Genomic DNA, 18,626 nt, shown 5'->3' with positions numbered 1-18,626 from the left:
CCAATCCCAGCCAACACAGGGCACAAGGCAGGAACCAATCCTGGGCAGGGTGCCAACCCACTGCAGGACACACACAAACACACCCACACACCAAGCACACACTAGGGCCAATTTAGAATCGCCAATCCACCTAACCTGCATGTCTTTGGATTGTGGGAGGAAACCGGAGCGCCCGGAGGAAACCCACGAGACACGGGAGAACATGCAAACTCCACGCAGGGAGGACCCGGGACGCGAACCCGGGTCTCCTAACTGCGAGGCAGCAGCGCTACCACTGTGCCACCGTGCCGCCCCTAAAATAGAAATATATTTAGTAAATTTATTAAAAATGAATTCACCCACACAATGAAAGTTTAAAAAAAAGATTGTATTTGTTATGTAATTTTGTTACACCATCCAGACTTATCTGGTGATCTCTGGTGAAAGGTCAAGTTTCCGTCACTCTCTATTTCTGAGCTTTTAGTATAAATTTTTAGAATCCATTGTATAATGGAGAATAGGGAAGTGAAGATTCACTCTGTTCACAACTCGGTTCAATTCACGACTCTGGGTTGATGATTCAATATCTCATGATTTTTAAACAAAATCTGAATGAAAAAAACCTATGATTGAAAAGTTTTTGTTTATTATTTCTGAGACAATTGCTCTACGATGCATTTCAGAATCAAAAATGCATTTTCCTTGCCACTACTTAACACTAGAATCCTTGAAGCCTCAGAAAATATTCGTAATCCTAGGCCACCTTAAGTTTCTTCTCATCTCTTCATCAACATCTTATTTTGCAAATGTGTCAGTCAGCACTGGCAGCAGGCAGCCTGCTATCCCATCCTCCACTGAGGCAGCTGAAGTCAAGTCAGGCACAAAATTCTCAGAGCTGAAGTCTCTTTATTGGGTGTGAGGTGTCGGGAGTTGTATAGGGTAAATAATATATTGTTATTTGGAATACATACATTTCATGAGTGTTCCGTGTCTACAACAATCTGGGTAAATGTAAGATGACAGGAAATGTGAGGCAAGAAATGTTGAACGCATAACTAAAATGTTATAGTAATAATTACAAAATGCTGACGTGATATGTAGTACCCAGTGGATACATTTTCTCCCCACCATTTTAATGGACAGCACATGAGTGCAATGGAGGGCTCTTTTCTGTACATATGAATTTTTTGCTATATCCCACTCATGTGCAGTGCCACTAATTCAGTGAAATAATCTCCAAGATGAACTTCCAGAGCTGACTTTTTGGGAGGTGTTTGTTCCAGGTCCATGTTGTTCTACTCCCCTATCTCCTGTTCCTTCCCTTTTCTGGATCTACAAATAGCAGAGGTTACAATTTTTTTATTAATAAAAAAATGCAATTCAAATGTTAATATCTCTAGGTAAACTCTGACTAGTGAGGAATAATTTGGTCAGTTTATAAGTCATGATCTGTCCAACATTTAATATGTAAGTAGCGTTAGTTCCATCTTGTTTCAGTATTTGAACGGTCACTAGTGTGTTTTCTATCTCAGATGCTATTGTGAGAAGTACTACTAGCACTTTACAAAACATACTTTATACTGCTGAGCACAGACACAAACATGCAGAGCAAATAAATACCTGGCTGCGCTGTAACTGCTCTGCTTTGTCCTTCAGCCTGTTGAACACAGTGTCGCTCTGGCTGGTTTTCAGATGTGGCAGAGTTCTAAATTTTGCATCCATAGCGGTTGCACAGGACTGACGATACAGTGCCACTGAAGTACGGGTGTGAGGAGTTATGCTGTACCTCGGCTCAGGCTTGTTCATGAGCTGCCGAAAATCCTCTTTCTCAACCACTGAAAACGGTCTCTCGTCCTTCGCAATAAAAATACCAGTACTCCGTATTATTTCTTTGGCCCTTGCACTCGACTATGGAAGCAGTGCTGCAAATAAATTTGTCAGAGATGTTTGGCCTTTAGACAATTGCTTCTTTGCAGAAAGTGATTTGTATTTGTCACTGTGAAGCCATTGTACATCGTTTAGCATGTTCGTAGTGTTTGCTGTAATGTATGTCAAAACTCTCTTGCAGTACTTGCAGATGGTCTTCTATTTTCTCGCTATTTTTTCCATTAACAGGAAATCTAAAAAGCTTCCAGATAGCAGAATTGAAAGACAATGGGGCATCCTCAGTTTCTGCTTTGCCTGACTCCATCATTATTTAAGTTACTCTGCGTTTAGCTACATGTTCCCAAACTAAAGCCAGGGCTACTTAAAGCATGTATGATGCTGACTGCACCCTCTGTTATTAAAAAAGAGCATTTACGAAGAAGAGAGAACATGTAACTTTTTGTTAGCGCTTAGAGAACCAGATTCCACAACAATGCAATCAACATCTATATATGCACGATACATTTTGTCATACAGTGGTATCTCGGTATACATCCTTAATCCGTTCCAGATCCTTTGACTTATACCAAACAGGACGTATACCAAATTAATTTTCCCTATAAGAAATAATGGGAAAATGACTAATCCATTCCCTTGAAAAAAAATCATATTGTTATTGGCATATTATACATTGATGGGGTTGTATAAAATAATTTAAACACTGCTTAATACTAAAATACATAAATACAAAGGCAATTAGATGAAGTAAATGAAAAATTAACCTCACTTTACTTTTTAATAATGCCTTTGTTTTTCACAATCGTAGATACCATCGTTCTCGGCATACGGTATGCAGCAGCCATGTCCCGGATATGTATTCCACCTTCATACTTTTCAACAATCAGCTCAAATTTACGTGAAAAAACACAAAATCATGTGAAAATTCACAGAGAGTTATAGCGCGGGTTGTTCACTGAATGCTAGCAACTGGCGTACTGATGCTCGTGGGCAGTCGTGGCTTTGTCTCGAGAGAGGTAAATAAGGGTAGTGCACGGTGTTCTAGCACGTGAGTCGCATTCCAAACAAAGGTCATATACCAAGTAAAATTGTTTGAATCCAAACAGGACGTATACCAAGTTGGACTTATTCCAAAGCGGACATATACCAAGGTACCACTGTATTTTTAAATCACGAAATTTTATGACACAAAATATCATTACATTCCTAGTGGAGAACCTTACCTGCACTTTTTTCTTACATATTGGGTAATCTGTGAATTTTCATATATGAGATCACAAAAAAGCTTTCCCCCCCACCCCCGACACTCCACAAAAAAAAAAAAATACTACTTTATTTTGCAGAAGGATTGAGTTTTTTTTGCAAAGATTTTGCCTGCTGGGGTTGGTAACATAGCATATGTGCATGCCAGTCATCTGGTGACAGCTAGTGATGAAGAGGGTAAGCATTTCTTTATAAGTATTTACCTCTGCAACCAGGAGCTCAATGTCAAGTGGGAGGGGACAGACGCCCATTGCATGCCTAATTATGCTATGGTTAAGATTCGGCTTGTGGGAGGGTCTGATGTTAACAGCCCATAAACCCCTCCTACTCAACACAGAAGTCCCTCCCCCTCCTCTGCCCCCCAACTTGACATTTGGCTCTTGGCTGCAGCAATACCCTTCTTGGTGCATAGTATGCAATCAGTTGAGAGAAAATAAAAACAAATGAAAAAAATGTTGTAGGTCTAAATTTAATCCTGAAAGTGCTGAGAGATAAATTTATTCTGCCCAGTATAGGGTCACAGGGAACCAGTGATACCACTGGGTGTAAGGCAGGGGTGTCAAACTCCAGTCTTGGTGGGCCACAGTGGCTGCAGGTCTGCTAACTAACTCCTTTCCCTTTATTAGTAGCCCTGTGTTTAAGGATGCAGTCTTCTGAATTGATTCCTTTCTTCATTTAATGACAGCCAAACAGAAATGAGACGTGAAACGAGCCCAAGGATGACCAGCTAAACTGGGATTTTAAACTCCAAACAATTTCACTCCAACCAATCTCTTAATGAGAAGCCGCACTCACAGAATTTCAAAAGCTCTCTGGTCTCAGAATTAATCTGAATAAAAGTGTACTCTTTCCGGTGAATTCGCAAGCATATAATATTAGATTAGACACCCTTCCTTTTATCATTGCAGAACAGTTTAAATACCTCGGGGTAAACATCACAAGTAAACATAAAGCTCTTTATCAAAAAATTTCGTCGTCTGTATGGAAAAAATTAAACAAGACTTGCATAGATGGTCAACCCTTCATCTCACACTAGCTGGAAGAATTAACACTGTTAAGATGAATATTCTTCCTAAGCTCCTTTTTTTATTTCAAAACATACCAATATACATTAATAAATCGTTCTTTAAGCAATTAGATTCAACAATAACCTCATTTATTTGGAATTCTAAACATCCACGCATCAAAAGAGCGACCCTACAAAGACAAAAGGCAGAAGGCGGCATGGCTCTACCTAACTTCCAGTTTTATTACTGGGCGGCAAATATACAGTCGATAAGAACCTGGACACAAATAGAAGAACATACACAGGCATGGACCGCAATAGAAGTAAAATCCTGCAGTACTTCTTTGTATTCCTTGCTTTGTGCTCCAATAAACACACGTTATCGGCAATACACTAATAACCCAATTGTGCTCCACTCACTTAGAATCTGGAACCAATGTAGAAAGCATTTTAAGACGGAGAAGCTTCTTTCTGTGGCACCCCTGCAAAAGAACCACCTCTTTCAACCCTCACAAACATATGCAGTTTTTAATATCTGGAAAAATTTGGAATTAACTTGCTTAGAGACCTTTATATAGACAACGTCTTTGCATCCTATGAACAATTACGTTCCAAATTTAACATTCCAGCTACAAATTTCTTTCACTATCTTCAAATCAGGAACTTTGTTAAACAGAACCTTCCAGATTTTCCTCATCTTGCACCCTCATCCACGCTGGAAAAATTATTGCTCAATTTCAAGGAGTTAGACTCCATCTCTACAATATACAAAATCCTTTTACAATCCCTTCCTTTCAAAGATCCAAGAGGACACTGGGAAAAGATCTCTCAATTAATATATCAGAAAAGGAGTGGAAAGTAGCAATGCAGAGAATTCACTCAAGCTCCATATGCAAAGCATACAATTATACAACTCAAAATTATATATCGAGCACATCTGTCTCGACTAAAACTCTCAAAATGTTTCCAGGACATGATCCAACCTGCGAACGTTGCAACCAAGCCCCAGCCTCACTAGGTCACATGTTCTGGGCCTGCTCCAAATTAACATTATTCTGGACAAAAATTTTTAATTACCTCTCAGACAGTCTTGGACTCACAATCCCTCCTAACCCATTAACAGCTGTGTTTGGGGTTCTTCCAGAGGGTCTTAAAGTGGAGAAAGACAAACAAATTGTGATTGCATTCACTACACTGTTGGCACGCAGACTTATTCTGATAAACTGGAAGAACCCAAACTCTCCTCTTTTAAGTCAGTGGGAAACTGATGTGTTATATTATTTAAAATTGGAAAAAATCAAATACTCAGTTAGAGGATCTGTGCAGACTTTTTCAAAACATGGCAGGATCTAATCAGTAATATTTTGAAATGATTTCATAAAGCACATAGAATTTGTTGATTTAGGTATTTTTAAAAGCCTTAAATTTTACACCGTTTGGCTTGCTCTCTCTCTCAAGGGTGGGGATTGATCTGTTCTTAACATAATTCTTTTTTTTTTTTGTAAAAACTTGATTGCTATGTATTGATTGTAATAAAATTAATAAATAAATAAATAAATAAATAAATCTCAAAAAAAAAAAAAAAAAATGAGAAGCCGATTCTTGCTGTTAATTAAACTCGTTATTTCATTCCATGGCATGTTGCTGTTCTCATTCTGCTACAACAGACATTCCCAAAACTGCAGGATTTTCTGTTTTTTCTAAGAACACTGTCAACATGTTTTGGTGACCTGAGAGATCAGCCTTACTGAGACCTTCACCTTTCCTTATTTTCAGATATTGTGTGATGGGCACAGGTGAGCTGGTCATGCGGCTACTTGTTTTGTGTCTCATTGTTTGGCTGCTAATTAAGGAAAAAGAGACAACTAAGGGGTCTGTGTCAAATTAATTATAATTAAGGCAAAAGAAGTTAATTGGCAGCAAAAACAGGTCACTAATGAAGAAGATGGTTAGAATAAAAACCTGCAGCCACTGCGGCCCTCCAGGAACAGAGTTTGTTTGACACCCATGGTGTAAGGAGAGCAGCAGCCATCGCTGGTCCTTCTGTAAGGCACAATTGTTCACCCAAGCCAAAAACCGAATACTTGCAGGCAGTAAACTAACAGAAACCTATAAATAATAGCATCAGTTTAGTTTTCATCCAAATATTTGCTGTAGATATTGAGGAATGTTATTTACTTTACTTACCTCTTTTTGCAAGTGAAAATGGCAGAACATGTTGTTCATACACCAAAGGGCATTTAGAGAAGCCCAATAACATAGTGGGCGGCACAGTGGTAGTGCTGCTGCCTCCCAGTTAGGAGACCTGGGTTCACTTCCCGGGTCCTCCCTGCGTGGAGTTTGCATGTTCTCCCCGTGTCTGCGTGGGTTTCCTCCCACAGTCCAAAGACATGCAGGTTAGGTGGATTGGTGATTCTAAATTGGCCATATTGTGTGCTTGGTGTGTTTGTGTGTGTCCTTCGGCAGGGTTGGCACCCTGCCCGGGATTGGTTCCTGCCCTGTGTTGGCTGAGATTGTGACCCTGTCTTTGGATTCAGCGGGTTGGAAAATGGATGGATGGATAGAATAACATAGTGGTGCTCAGAAGTTTGGAGGTATCTCCTCTACTGCAGAATCCATGCCAAAAATTCAAAAGTTACCGTCCATGGTGTTAGCAGAATTCTTTTAGTATAATGCACTTTTCAGTGGCCTAAATGAATTTATATAGAAAATATTTACATTTGTCATTCATTTTCTGGACACAAGCATTCATGAAGTATTGTAATTTATAGTGTCTATCAAACAGGAAAACTGACACACTGTATTATTTTTATGTGCACTTACTCAAAGGTTCACATGTACTTTCTCGACAGATATTTCCAAGCTGCAGTCAATGGTGGCAGACCTTTGTGAACTGGTGAAGACTGGGAAACTCTCCTCGCCACTCTGCACAAAGATTCCCTTTCAAGATTACAAACAAGCTCTGTCAGCAGCTTTGCAGCCATTCCAGGGCAGAAAACATGTTCTTATAATGTAGATTTTGCTGAAATATTTAAGATAAAAAATATATAGTATATTATTTAAAAACTTCCTATGGGTTTTATCAGATAAAAGACAGCATTAATGTGCCACCCAGGTGGGCCGTCTCTAGTGTTTAATCTGACAAATGGCTTTGGGTGAGCTATAACTCTAGGACTCCTGCTCATTTAATTTGTTTATAACATGATGCAGAAAAAAAGTTCAAGATAACCTTTTTTACTTTTCTAAATGTTTCAATTGTACTTTCAAGATTTATTTATTAAAATCTGATTATAGCTTATAAAATGGTTAAAAGTAGTCAATTGGTTTCTAGCAGGCTTTCAGTGTAATATTTAAAGCTGGACTGCAAATACAAGAAGACCTTCTTGAATGTGTGACCATCACACTAATTGGGTAGATTTGCTGCACTGTATGGCTGAGCTATTGTCACGAAACCTCAAGAGATTTGCTGCCTTTTGTCCAAAGGCCATGAATCCTTAATCCTTCATTCAAATTGAAATAAGTCTTAGATTTCTAACAGCAGAAGAATTAAATTAATAGACCTATCTGAAGTGTTAAAAGATCAAGAAGCTTGCTGCTCCAAAATTTACAAAAAGGTGAGAAAATTGTTTTAATGTAAGAAAATAGAGGAAGGAAATTCAAGTGGAAATAATTGATTTAAAGTAAGACTTTATAACATTTCAATATTAGAAATAAAGTGAATTATTTAAAAGCTTGAAACCCTGAAAAATAAATTAAAAATGTTGATTTTTTTCAACAGACACATGTAAGATAGATAGATAGATAGATAGATAGATACTTTATTAATCCCAAGGGGAAATTCACATAATCCAGCAGCAGTATACTGATACAAAGAAACAATATTAAATTAAATAGTAATAAAAATGAAAAAAAATTAAAATAAAATTAATGTTAGCATTTACTCCCCTGGGTGGAATTGAAGAGTCGCATAGTGTGGGGGAGGAACGATCTCCTCAGTCTGTCAGTGGAGCAGGACAGTGACAAAAGTCTGTCACTGAAGCTACTCCTCTGTCTGGAGATGACACTGTTAAGTGGATGCAGTGGATTATTCATGATTGACAGGAGTTTGTTTAATGCCCGTCGCTCTGCCACAGATGTTAAACTGTCCAACTTTAATCCTACAATAGAGCCTGCCTTCTTAACAAGTTTGTCCAGGCGTGAGGCGTCTTTCATCTTTTTGCTGCCACCCCAGCACACCACCGTGTAGAAGAGGGCACTCGCCACAACCGTCTGGTAGAACATCTGCAGCATCTTACTGCAGATGTTGAAGGATGACAACCTTCTCAGAAAGTATAGTCTGCTTTGACCTATCTTACATAGAGCATCAGTATTAACACCAAAAAGACAACACAGATACAGTAGGAAGGGAATGTCTAGTACCCACTGCTGTACTAATGCAGATTTAGTACACGTCCTTAGTGTGACATGTTTTAAGACCAGCACCAGAACACAAAACCCGCAATTTGGGACAGCAGAAGTCTGTTTATTTGTGCACTTTTTTTGTTGTTACTTGCACACGAGTGGGTAGAATATCACTGCCTGATCTGCACAATAGACATGGCCATTGTGTTATCATAGGCTACCACTGTGCAAGGCTTAATGACTTCCACATTTCCTCTGACATCAGTATTGACAGTTGCTGTATTGTGAACAGTGCTTAGGGGGCTAACATCTTTCTTGTCCTTCCACCTGATTGCAACCATTTTGTCATGAGGATTCTGCACCCTGCTGCATCTTTATATGACTGAAGTCACAAAGCGTATCATGGGTGTTCGGTCATACAGTGCCAAACACAACAGTTTCATAATCTATGCCAATGTCTGATGTGCAGTTCACATTGTCATTACTATAACTTGATGCAACTAGTAGTTCAGTTCAGTTTGTTCTAAAACTGGCTTTACAGCTTTTTTTACAGACTAGCATTTGATTTCCACCCATTATGTGCAGCATTTTATTTTAATTGTACACTTCTCTCACTATGATATTTTTTATCACGACTCCAAACTACCCCAAATGGGACCATATTGTATGCAGAGTTATTTATTGGATTCTTTGCACAAGAAGGAACGTGGAAGTAGAATAACTAATCTAAACAGTCTGTGATAACTTTCCACCTTTTGATTTCTCCCCCAGTCAACGCTGTTTAATTCCACTACTTATGTCAATAAAACTTTCTCCCTAACAACAAATACAGCAGAAGACCCATCAAAAGAAGCTGTCAATGACACAAAGTGTTTCTCATTCCACTCCATTTAAAGATAAACTAATAACATAAGCAACACTTTCAAATTAAAATATGAGGTGTATGTATTCTGTAAACAAGTAAAAAAAAGAAAGAAACCATTTTATAATGATAACAATAATAATAATAATAATAATCATTCTTTGCATAATGTCTGTGTTGCTACCATGCAGGGCCTTTCTGGTGGTACAGTACGAGGTGTGGCAGAAAAGTAATGAGACTGGCAACACTGCAAGCGATCTGGCAACGCTGCGCTGTTGTCCTTGATAGAGCACGTGTATCAGTACCCTCCCATAGCTCAGTGCGAGTTTCAACTCCTTCCGTTAACTACGTGATTTTTGTGACTGCTATTAGCGAAGTTGTGTTTTTGGTTGTGTGTCACGCAAAATGGAACAGCGGAATTTGGCAAAAGGGGAATCGTCCACAAAGAATTTGTTCCTCCAGGACAAACTGTCAACCAAGTTTTTTATAAAGACGTCCTTGAAAGGCTAGGAAAAAGGGCCATTTGCATGAGACCAGACATTGCAGACAAATGGATGCTCCATCATGACAATGCCCCATGTCACACTGCCCTCTCCATAACAGAATTTTTGACCTCAAAAGGCATTCCTGTGGTTCCCCAACCCTCTTATTCACCTGACCTCAGTCCGTGTGACTTTTTCCTAAACTGAAAAATGTCCTCAAAGGACGTCATTTCAGGACTTTAGAAAACATTCCAAAGAGTGTAACGGACATGCTGAAGCCCATACCGGTTGAAGACTTCCAGCGCTGCTACCAACAGTGGGAACAATGTCTCCATCGGTGTGTAGCTGCCCAAGGAAACTACTTTGAAGGGGATAACATTGATGTTTGAAAAAAATAAAAACTTTGGTAAATAAAAAATCTGTCTCATTACTTTTCTGCCACACCTCGTATATCTCAGTAGGATTTTCCTTAGCTTTTTGATTTCCTCCTCCCAGAAGATTCAGGTTGGTTTACTAGCTCCTCCTGCCCCAGTTGCCACCTTTCCAAGCTGTCTTCTGTCTCTAGCTCTTGCCAAACTCTTTGTGATAGTCATCCAGTCCCTCCCTTAAAATCACTGGCCTAGCCAGATAAAGACATTTATAACACAGAGTGTGATGCTCTTGGACACATCGTCAGTGATTGTAATTGGGGTCATCATATGTTTCAGGTGGCCCAACCTGGAGTATTCAGTTCCCAGTCTGTGTTCAAGCAGCATCTAAATACAAATCATCCCTTTTAATCCACAGCCGTCTTTAGGCTTTCTCTGCTGCCTCTGTTATTTCCTGATGCACCGATCACACCTGATGGCCTTGCACACAGAATGACCTGTAAAGCCTCTGCAGCCCAGTTTTATGGGCACTCACCATGCTCGCCACCCCCCTCTAAGGCATTCCTCCCCCAAGTCTGTACGCTTGGCTTTCTTCTTCTCGCTGGCTTCATTCATCTGCTCCTTAACACTTCAAGGGCTGAATATCTGTTCAAAAAAACTCAGCTTTCTGAAAAGCACACAAAGCACTGGTTTTACACATTGATCAACATGAAATGTTTGTTGCTGCAAGCTGTGGCTGCAGTTGGTGTCTGTTCAGCATCTCTGGAGGCAGTGACTATGTGGTGTTGGCTCGATGGCTAACAGGAATGTGTGGCGGGCCAGCTGCCTGGCTGTCTTCATGCGGCAGGTAGGCATTGGTAACAGTTGAACTGCAACACAATCTGCTTTGTACCTGTCATCGTAAATGGCGGTCATCCTGGGCGAACGTTGTGGTAGACGCATCAGCTACACGAACGTGTTCAGTACTACGTTCAGCTGGGGACTAATCAGCTGATGCCAGTACCTCACTTTTGTTTTCAATCTCCATCTCTAGATCACTTGCATCAAACCAGAGTCCAATGAGGCGGAGTCAGCGATAATAAGCAAAACGATGTGCAAGGAGTATTTGCATTGTGCATTGGCTTTGATCTCTTGCCAGATGTCATTGCCATTTTAGTGGTTTTTTGCTCTTTGTTACTCACACACATGCACGGAATCGAGGTCAAATCAACAAAGCTAACTTTTCTTCTAGGAAAGTGAGTCAAACTTAAATGTAACAGTGAGTTTTGTTGTAGTTTACCGCTGATGACCATCCTCAACCCCTGAATTTCGACTAAAGTCAACATCCACCCTGAAAGTGTTAAAAGGAACTGTGTGTCCCAGCATGACTACCTACCTTGGTATTTCTGAGAAAAAACACATTACCTGTTCTTCCGGGGGTCTCTGAGATGTTCTCTGGGAAGCAAAGCTCTTTCCCCATGACCCACCTCTATCTGTCAATCAGAAGTGCTGAAGTAATTGAAGATAGAGCTTCTTTCCTGGTTTGATGAAGGTGATGCCCTGCCTTGTTGGTTGCACTTAGTCTGGGCTAAGGTACTACAGATGGCCTCACCAATCACTTTTAGCACCCGGGGGTGGCACCAGCAATTGTGACTTTTACCTAGCACCTTAGGGCAAAAACTGAATATATGCTCAAGCGTTCCTGTCTGGTGAATTAACTTTGCCGGAACAACAGAAGAGGTTGAATGGACCGAGTATAACATCATATATGGGCTAGATGAGGAATGTAATGTTGTATGGCACAGCCTACCACAACTTGGACAAAGAGATCTTATAGTTTGTGGTCTGTTCACATCTCATCCATGCACCTTGCTGCTGCAGCCTCACCATCTGATTCATATGCAGTTCTTCAAGTCTGGCTCTCACCTCCTTTTGAAGCAATTGAAAACTGATATTGTATTAGGCTTTGCTGTAGTAGGGTTTTGGGATGCTCCCTAAACTTTCTCAGCCTACTGGCAAAGACACCCCTATCACACTGATGTAGCCATGAGTCTGCCTGGTCCACTGTACCCAGTGCCCCCATTTCCTAATAGTTTTCCCCTCAATGCTGTCCTGATAGACTTTCAGGTCACTGGACTCTGTAATGCAGAACATCTCTTATAAGGGTAAACCCACCTGCGGAGGTGAGAACTGATCCTACTTTCAAAGCCCTTGACAGTGGGCAGTGTAAAATCATAAATGAATATGGGCCACAAAATTTAGGGCACAATGCCATGCTAGTACACAGTCCCGATTTATCCACTATACAGGAATGCCTCCATCTCCTGTGTTGTGGCCTTGATGTATGCAGTATTGTTCAGAGTGCAACTGAAGTTCTTGCCAAGACCCTTAATGGAGTTCTCTGAAATTGATATCTGGGAGCCTCCCAGAGGGGAGCAGGAAAGATCAGTCAAATTCCCTTTTTCAGTACCAGGGACTTGGATTACACAGGATTAAAATTAATCTGAGCCATGTCATTTGCCTCTCCAAGCATTGGAAATTCATCCATCTCCCTGGTCTTCCATTAATGATCTAATGGGCGGGGGATAGTGTTTTGTCTTCTGGACTCTGCATTTGGTCAGAGGGCATCTACACTCCCAAGGCTGACTTGACCAGGATGTTCATGACCAGGGCAAACAGAATAACTGAAATTGTGCATCCAGTGATGACCCTGTTCTCCATCTGATGCCACTCAGATGTTACTGCCTCAGAGGGGACTCTCAGATGGAAATTATAGCAATCCAAAATGTCTCTGACTGCACATGGGACATGATACTATTCCAGAACTGGGATATAGACCTATACCCATTGGTGAGGTCCAACAGCAGCACTGTCAGATCTCCATTGCCTTCCTCTGTGCCTCTCAGATTAGCTGTGTGCTCAAGGCACCCTGGGACCTTCAGGATTCCACACTTCTGTACAGAGGTATCAATGTAGCCATTCTTCAAGAGGTAATCCGTCAGATGTCAGGCAATGATACTGAAGAATGACTTCCCCTAAATGCTAAGCAGTGACATGCTCCTAAACTGCTTAATACTAAACTGCTTATTCTTCGTAGGAATCCAGACACAGGCAACTACAGTGCAAGGCTTAGTGGCTTCCACATTTTACCTGACATGAACATCAACATTTACAGCATTGTGAACAGTACTTAGGGGCCTAAGATCTTGCTATCCATGTACTCACTTGGAAGTTATCTTACATTTTTGACATATCAACTGAAGGTTCACATGATTGAATTAACAGGGTTACATCTAGGTAGTTCGGGCATACAGTGCAGTGTCACACATCAGTTTCACTATCTGAGTCAATGCCAAATGACCGGTTATAACTATCACTCAATTCAATCAATAGTTCAGTTTCAATTTATTCTAAAACTGCCTTTGTGACTTTCTGTTCGACCATTGTATTTTTAGTTAGTGGCTCTGCCCCACTCAGGAAAGCTGCCTTAGAGTGGCAAAACACATACAAATTCTCAAGAATTTGTTTTGCAGTACCATGCTATTCCATCCACCAGAGGGCAGCAGAATACTGTCCCTAGCATTATTCCAGGTTAAAAATGTAAAGCAGATCATTAAATGTCATCCTGAGTCTGAATCGTGTCTAACGGTACATCCATATTATTACGAGTGAGTCATGTTCAGGTTTAACGCCAAAAACACTAAGCTAACCACCTTGATGTTCAAGTCGGTAGAAGGTTTGGGTGGTTCTATCAGTCCTCCAACATTTCCCAAAGTCCTCCTTTCTCATTGCAGATGTTGCAGAGATGGTGTTCTGTCTCTTCTCTACAGCAAGTGAGATGTCCACTGCATTTCTGGACCAAGAGCCTCGTGACGAACCGGGTTTGCAATTAAGGCTGACCATTTCCTGACCCTCATGTGCCAGTGAAACACAAGACATACGAGTGATGTTAATGCAGTACTGCAGTTGTAGTAAAACAAATATTGATATTATGGGTAATTCCAACGGCAGTAAAAATTATATATAAATAGATAAATAAATAAATAAAAATCAGCAACCAGTAAACTGAACATAAACACAATTTGGGATAACTCAATGCAGCTTGGATCTTGATCCTTGCAACTGTAAATAAATAAAAGTCACACTTTGAAGATTTGTTACAATATCCATCGCAAATGTTTGCCAAGACTATCAATTCAACAAGTACATAAACAGCAGAGTCAAACCCTTGACTCTCATCCTACACATCTCTGCATAAGACCATTTGAAAACACTCCGGATGTTAGAAAACCTTCCAACTGGGCAGGGAGTAATTACCAAAATAAAGCTGTAAGAAATTATAGATATGGTGTATGCTTCATTTTTTTATTTACAAGACTACAAAACAAATGTACAAATTTTACATTTTTAAAAATTCAGGGCGTCTATAACATATCTAAAGGTTTGCCTGATTTATCAAATAAATTCACAGCATTATTAAATAAAAAATAATGTTCTGTACATATTTCCTAAAGTCAAAGCAGAGATTTGGCAGTGAATGTTAATCGAACATGGAAGCAAAAAAATAAATAAAGGATTGTCTGTGCCTTGCTAAAGTATTCACATCTTCCAATTACAACACATTAAGTTACAATCCCAATTAAACCCAGCAGACCCTTGTCATTCATAGATTTGACACTTAAGATTGAATAGACTTTCACAAACACAACCCAAAAAAAGAAGAATATTAGGCAAGTACCTGCAGTCATTGAGTGAAGGCAATGGCCAGTGCATGGGGGCCAGTCCAAGAGTTGCATCCTCACCCACCGAGCAGCCTCAAGCTTGCAGGGCTTAGTCTCTGTTCTATTGTCTATGTGATCCTTCTCTCTTTGACAGTACAGCATTACCACTATTTTTTTTACATGTTATTTTACATAAATGCAATAATTGCTTCGATTTCAAATCAGCTGCCTGTCAGCTAGGTATTACAAGATGACAAATACGCTAGTGTCTCTCGTGTCCCCTTCCATAATCATCTTGAAGGCCCACATTTTCAAACTCACATGAGGCACGGAGATCACAACCTTAAATGCATATAAAAAAAAAAAAAACAGTTGGGGACAAAGTCCTTCCTGAAGAATTTGTATCAGCTTTTGCTAAACAAAAAGATACAAAGGAAATGGTATCTGCTTTGCTCCTGTGCAGCTTTACGTTATTAATCTTCAACAAGGAGATCAAGATTAAAAAAACACATACAGGGTTAATTAATAATGAATACACATTGCCATGTAATAGTCCACCTTAGAAATTTAGATTTTTGGTGTTTCTTGGCCAGGCTAAATAACCAGACTCTCTGCATACATGGCGATACTTTACAGTTGAAACAAATTCATTATCAACCAAGATACAAGTAAAATGCAGAGACTGTAAAAAGTATTCACCTCATCTCCTGCAGTGTTAACAGATATTGTGCTACTACAACAACATTTACAGTACAGACTTAACAGACTTTATATTTTAACAGACCATAACTCACTTTTATAAAAAATAAAAGTAAATAAAAACAAAACTCAAAAATCCAGCTTTGAAAATATTCATCCTCTGATATCAGTCCTAAAGTAATTGGTAGCTGTCACTTCTATTGTAATCATCAAGTCTTCTGTGGCAGGTGGTAACCAGTGGGGCATCTTTGCAGTTTTCATGTTTTCCAAGTCTTCCTTCAAAAGTCCACTTGATGAAGAGATGGTGCGCTGCAGTCTTGTGTTCCTCCCATCAGGACTCTGAGTGGACCACTTGGCCAGTTTGCTCTTGGCATTAAGGCAAAATAATATATTTTTTTCAGAGGTTCCTACAAGTTGCATTGTTATTTTATTTTTTTAATTTGGCTTTCTCATTATCATTCTACCATACAGTTCAGACTGGTGGAGAACCTGATCAATTACAGTGTTTACAGACATAGTTCCTATCATCTGAAATTACTTCAGTAATTTTCAAGTCAGTGTTATTTCTTCACAAATATAGTCTACATCAAATTGTCACATGAAACGGTGTTCTAAAATGAAGCATATTTTATACATTTTAAAAAATAACTAGTCTGCTCTTGCACTTTAACATAGAGCTAATGGGCAGCCTTAAAAGTTACTGAAGTAGTAAAGTTTTTCATTTAAGGACGAGTGGCTTGTGACAGCAAAAGTAAACTGAAAATAATCCATTTTATCACAGATTCTTGGTCCTATTTTCTCGAGGTAACAAACTGCTTCTTGCTCGCTTGTCTGCTTGCAGCCGAGCAGTGTCTGGAGGTATTTCAAACCTCCTGATGCCAAGCCGTAATCTGCTTATAATCCCTTCTGCTTCTACAATTCACTTTCTTCAGCGGCTATGTTGGCTATGTTCTGCCATAGTTTTCTTTAACAACAAACAGATGCGCATTCAAATCTTATTTTTTTTCCCAGGAAAATTCTGCTTTGCTAATTTTCAAAGCCTACAGAGTGAGATTCTCAGTAAGTGGTAGCATAAACTTTTAATGTCATTTGTAGAAAGTACAATGAATCTGAACTGTAATGATTGCACTGCATTTTATATTTAATAAAAGCCTTAGATTTTTAAAAGAGCCATGACGCCCACACGTCACATTTTCTGTGATGAAAGAACCTAACCATGATGACACAGTTTGATGGGCTACATCCCAATTATTGAATTTTTTAATACATGAGAATTCACTTTCATGATCCACATTGTAATAACAGAACTGAGAATGGTTTGTAGCGAGTAAACTGACTGATGCCAATCAATCTGTAAATATATGGGGAAAACATGCAAATTTCATGCAGAACCTGCTGCTGTGATGCAGGAGTGACCACACTGTACTACCTCTCTGCTTATCTTAATACTTTTGTACTAAACTTAAGCATAATTAAAACTAAATGTATGCCTATAATGTCTGTTCAGTTCTTGCCACTGTGTCACATGCTATGTGTATGCTCAATCTTTCACTCACTAGACCACCAAATTACACGTACATTATCATTCTATTGGCAGAAAGCAATATCTTTACAAAGTAACAAAATAAGCTTCTGTGTAGTGAAAGAATGTGACAGACTGTGTGTCTTTTTCAATGATTATTATCTGATTGTCTTCAGAATAGAGACAGCAGTTCACATCTGGGCATTGGCATTCAATAATAGCATTTGGCGATGCTTTTCCCAGGTGAATCCACACCCTAGGGCTGAAAAGTATCATGGAGGAAGGTGAGCAGTGAAGTGCTACACTTTAGAATGCAATTTCATGTGGCAAATCTATACAGTATATACTGTACCAATACTTTGAGGAACTAACTGACTTGAAAAATACCAACCTTTACATTCTTAAAGAGTTGTACTTGGTCTCAACTGCTTCTCTACCCAGTTTTCTTCTTTTTCTTCTTCATTTACAGTGTTTTTTGGATGACTTATTTTTTTGCAAAATTTTGGGGTAGTTTTGTGTGCTCTGCCTCCAGATAACTGAAACAGCAGTTCTCCTTGAGTTTGTCAGTTCCCTTGAATCTTTATATATTCCATTACCTGATTTATGTCTGTCCACAACGTTCTTCTTCATATCTAAAAAAAGTCTTCATGTGTAACATCCAATACAGTGATCTCATACAAACTGATATACTTAACTTTAGAAAGAGAGCTGAATTCCATTTAAAAGGCTGAGCCCCATCAGTAGACTGTTCAAAGTCCAATCCCACTGGTTGAGACTGGGTTTTTTTTTTTAATGATACCAAATGCTAAGAAGATAAATAATTTTCAAAGCTGAATTATATATTTTTTTCTAATAAAATAAAGAGATTATGGCCCACCTAAAGTATGTTTTAGTAAACATACAAAAAATTTTGAATCCTTTTGGTAGGGGTTGGGAGAGAATACTTACAAGACTCAGACTTGGTTGAGAATGCCCTCTGTTCACATACAATGCTTTAACATGATTATAAATTAAAACCACCAATTTCACAGGCTTCATATTTTGCCAGTTAATTTCTATTCATGACAGCAGATTAACTCAGATATAGTGTTGTTATAAATCGAGAGTGATCTAAAAGATACAAATTAATTTCAAATTCATCGGTGATCTTTTAGAGTTTGGGTTGCTTACCAGCCTCTGAATAAGTCTGTTTCAATCAGATAAACCATAGAAAATGAAGCAATGCACAAAGAGAAAACTACTAGCAGATGCCATTATATGGCCTCTGTGGTAACATTGATGACTTAAGTGTTCTTGGGTCAACAGTATTTTTGTGATTTGGGTAAGTTAGAATGGCAAGCAGCAACAGATGAGCTTTACAGAATTACCTCAAAGCAAACACACTGTAGCTTTATGGGGTGAACTTCCTTACCATGGCTGAAGGAGCACTATGCTTTCATTTTGTAAATGAACATGCTTAA

General features: G+C 39.2%; 1 protein-coding gene across 1 annotated transcript in view; it reads left to right on the top strand.

Moving 5' to 3' along the window:
• Positions 1 to 7,355, top strand: part of LOC120525300 (enoyl-[acyl-carrier-protein] reductase, mitochondrial) — a 67,129-nt gene extending 59,774 nt beyond the window's left edge. Inside the window, exon 10 of the mRNA XM_039747471.1 lies at positions 6,985 to 7,355. Within this exon, the coding sequence (XP_039603405.1) occupies positions 6,985 to 7,148 (164 nt within the window). The 3' untranslated portion in view covers positions 7,149 to 7,355. The remainder of the gene's footprint in view (positions 1 to 6,984) is intronic.
• Positions 7,356 to 18,626: the final 11,271 nt, after the last annotated feature.

Source organism: Polypterus senegalus, chromosome 3 (assembly GCF_016835505.1).
Source record: "Polypterus senegalus isolate Bchr_013 chromosome 3, ASM1683550v1, whole genome shotgun sequence".
Taxonomy (NCBI): domain Eukaryota; kingdom Metazoa; phylum Chordata; class Cladistia; order Polypteriformes; family Polypteridae; genus Polypterus; species Polypterus senegalus.
The sequence above is the reverse complement of the archived record's forward strand: the minus strand, read 5'-3'. Positions and strand labels throughout refer to the sequence as shown.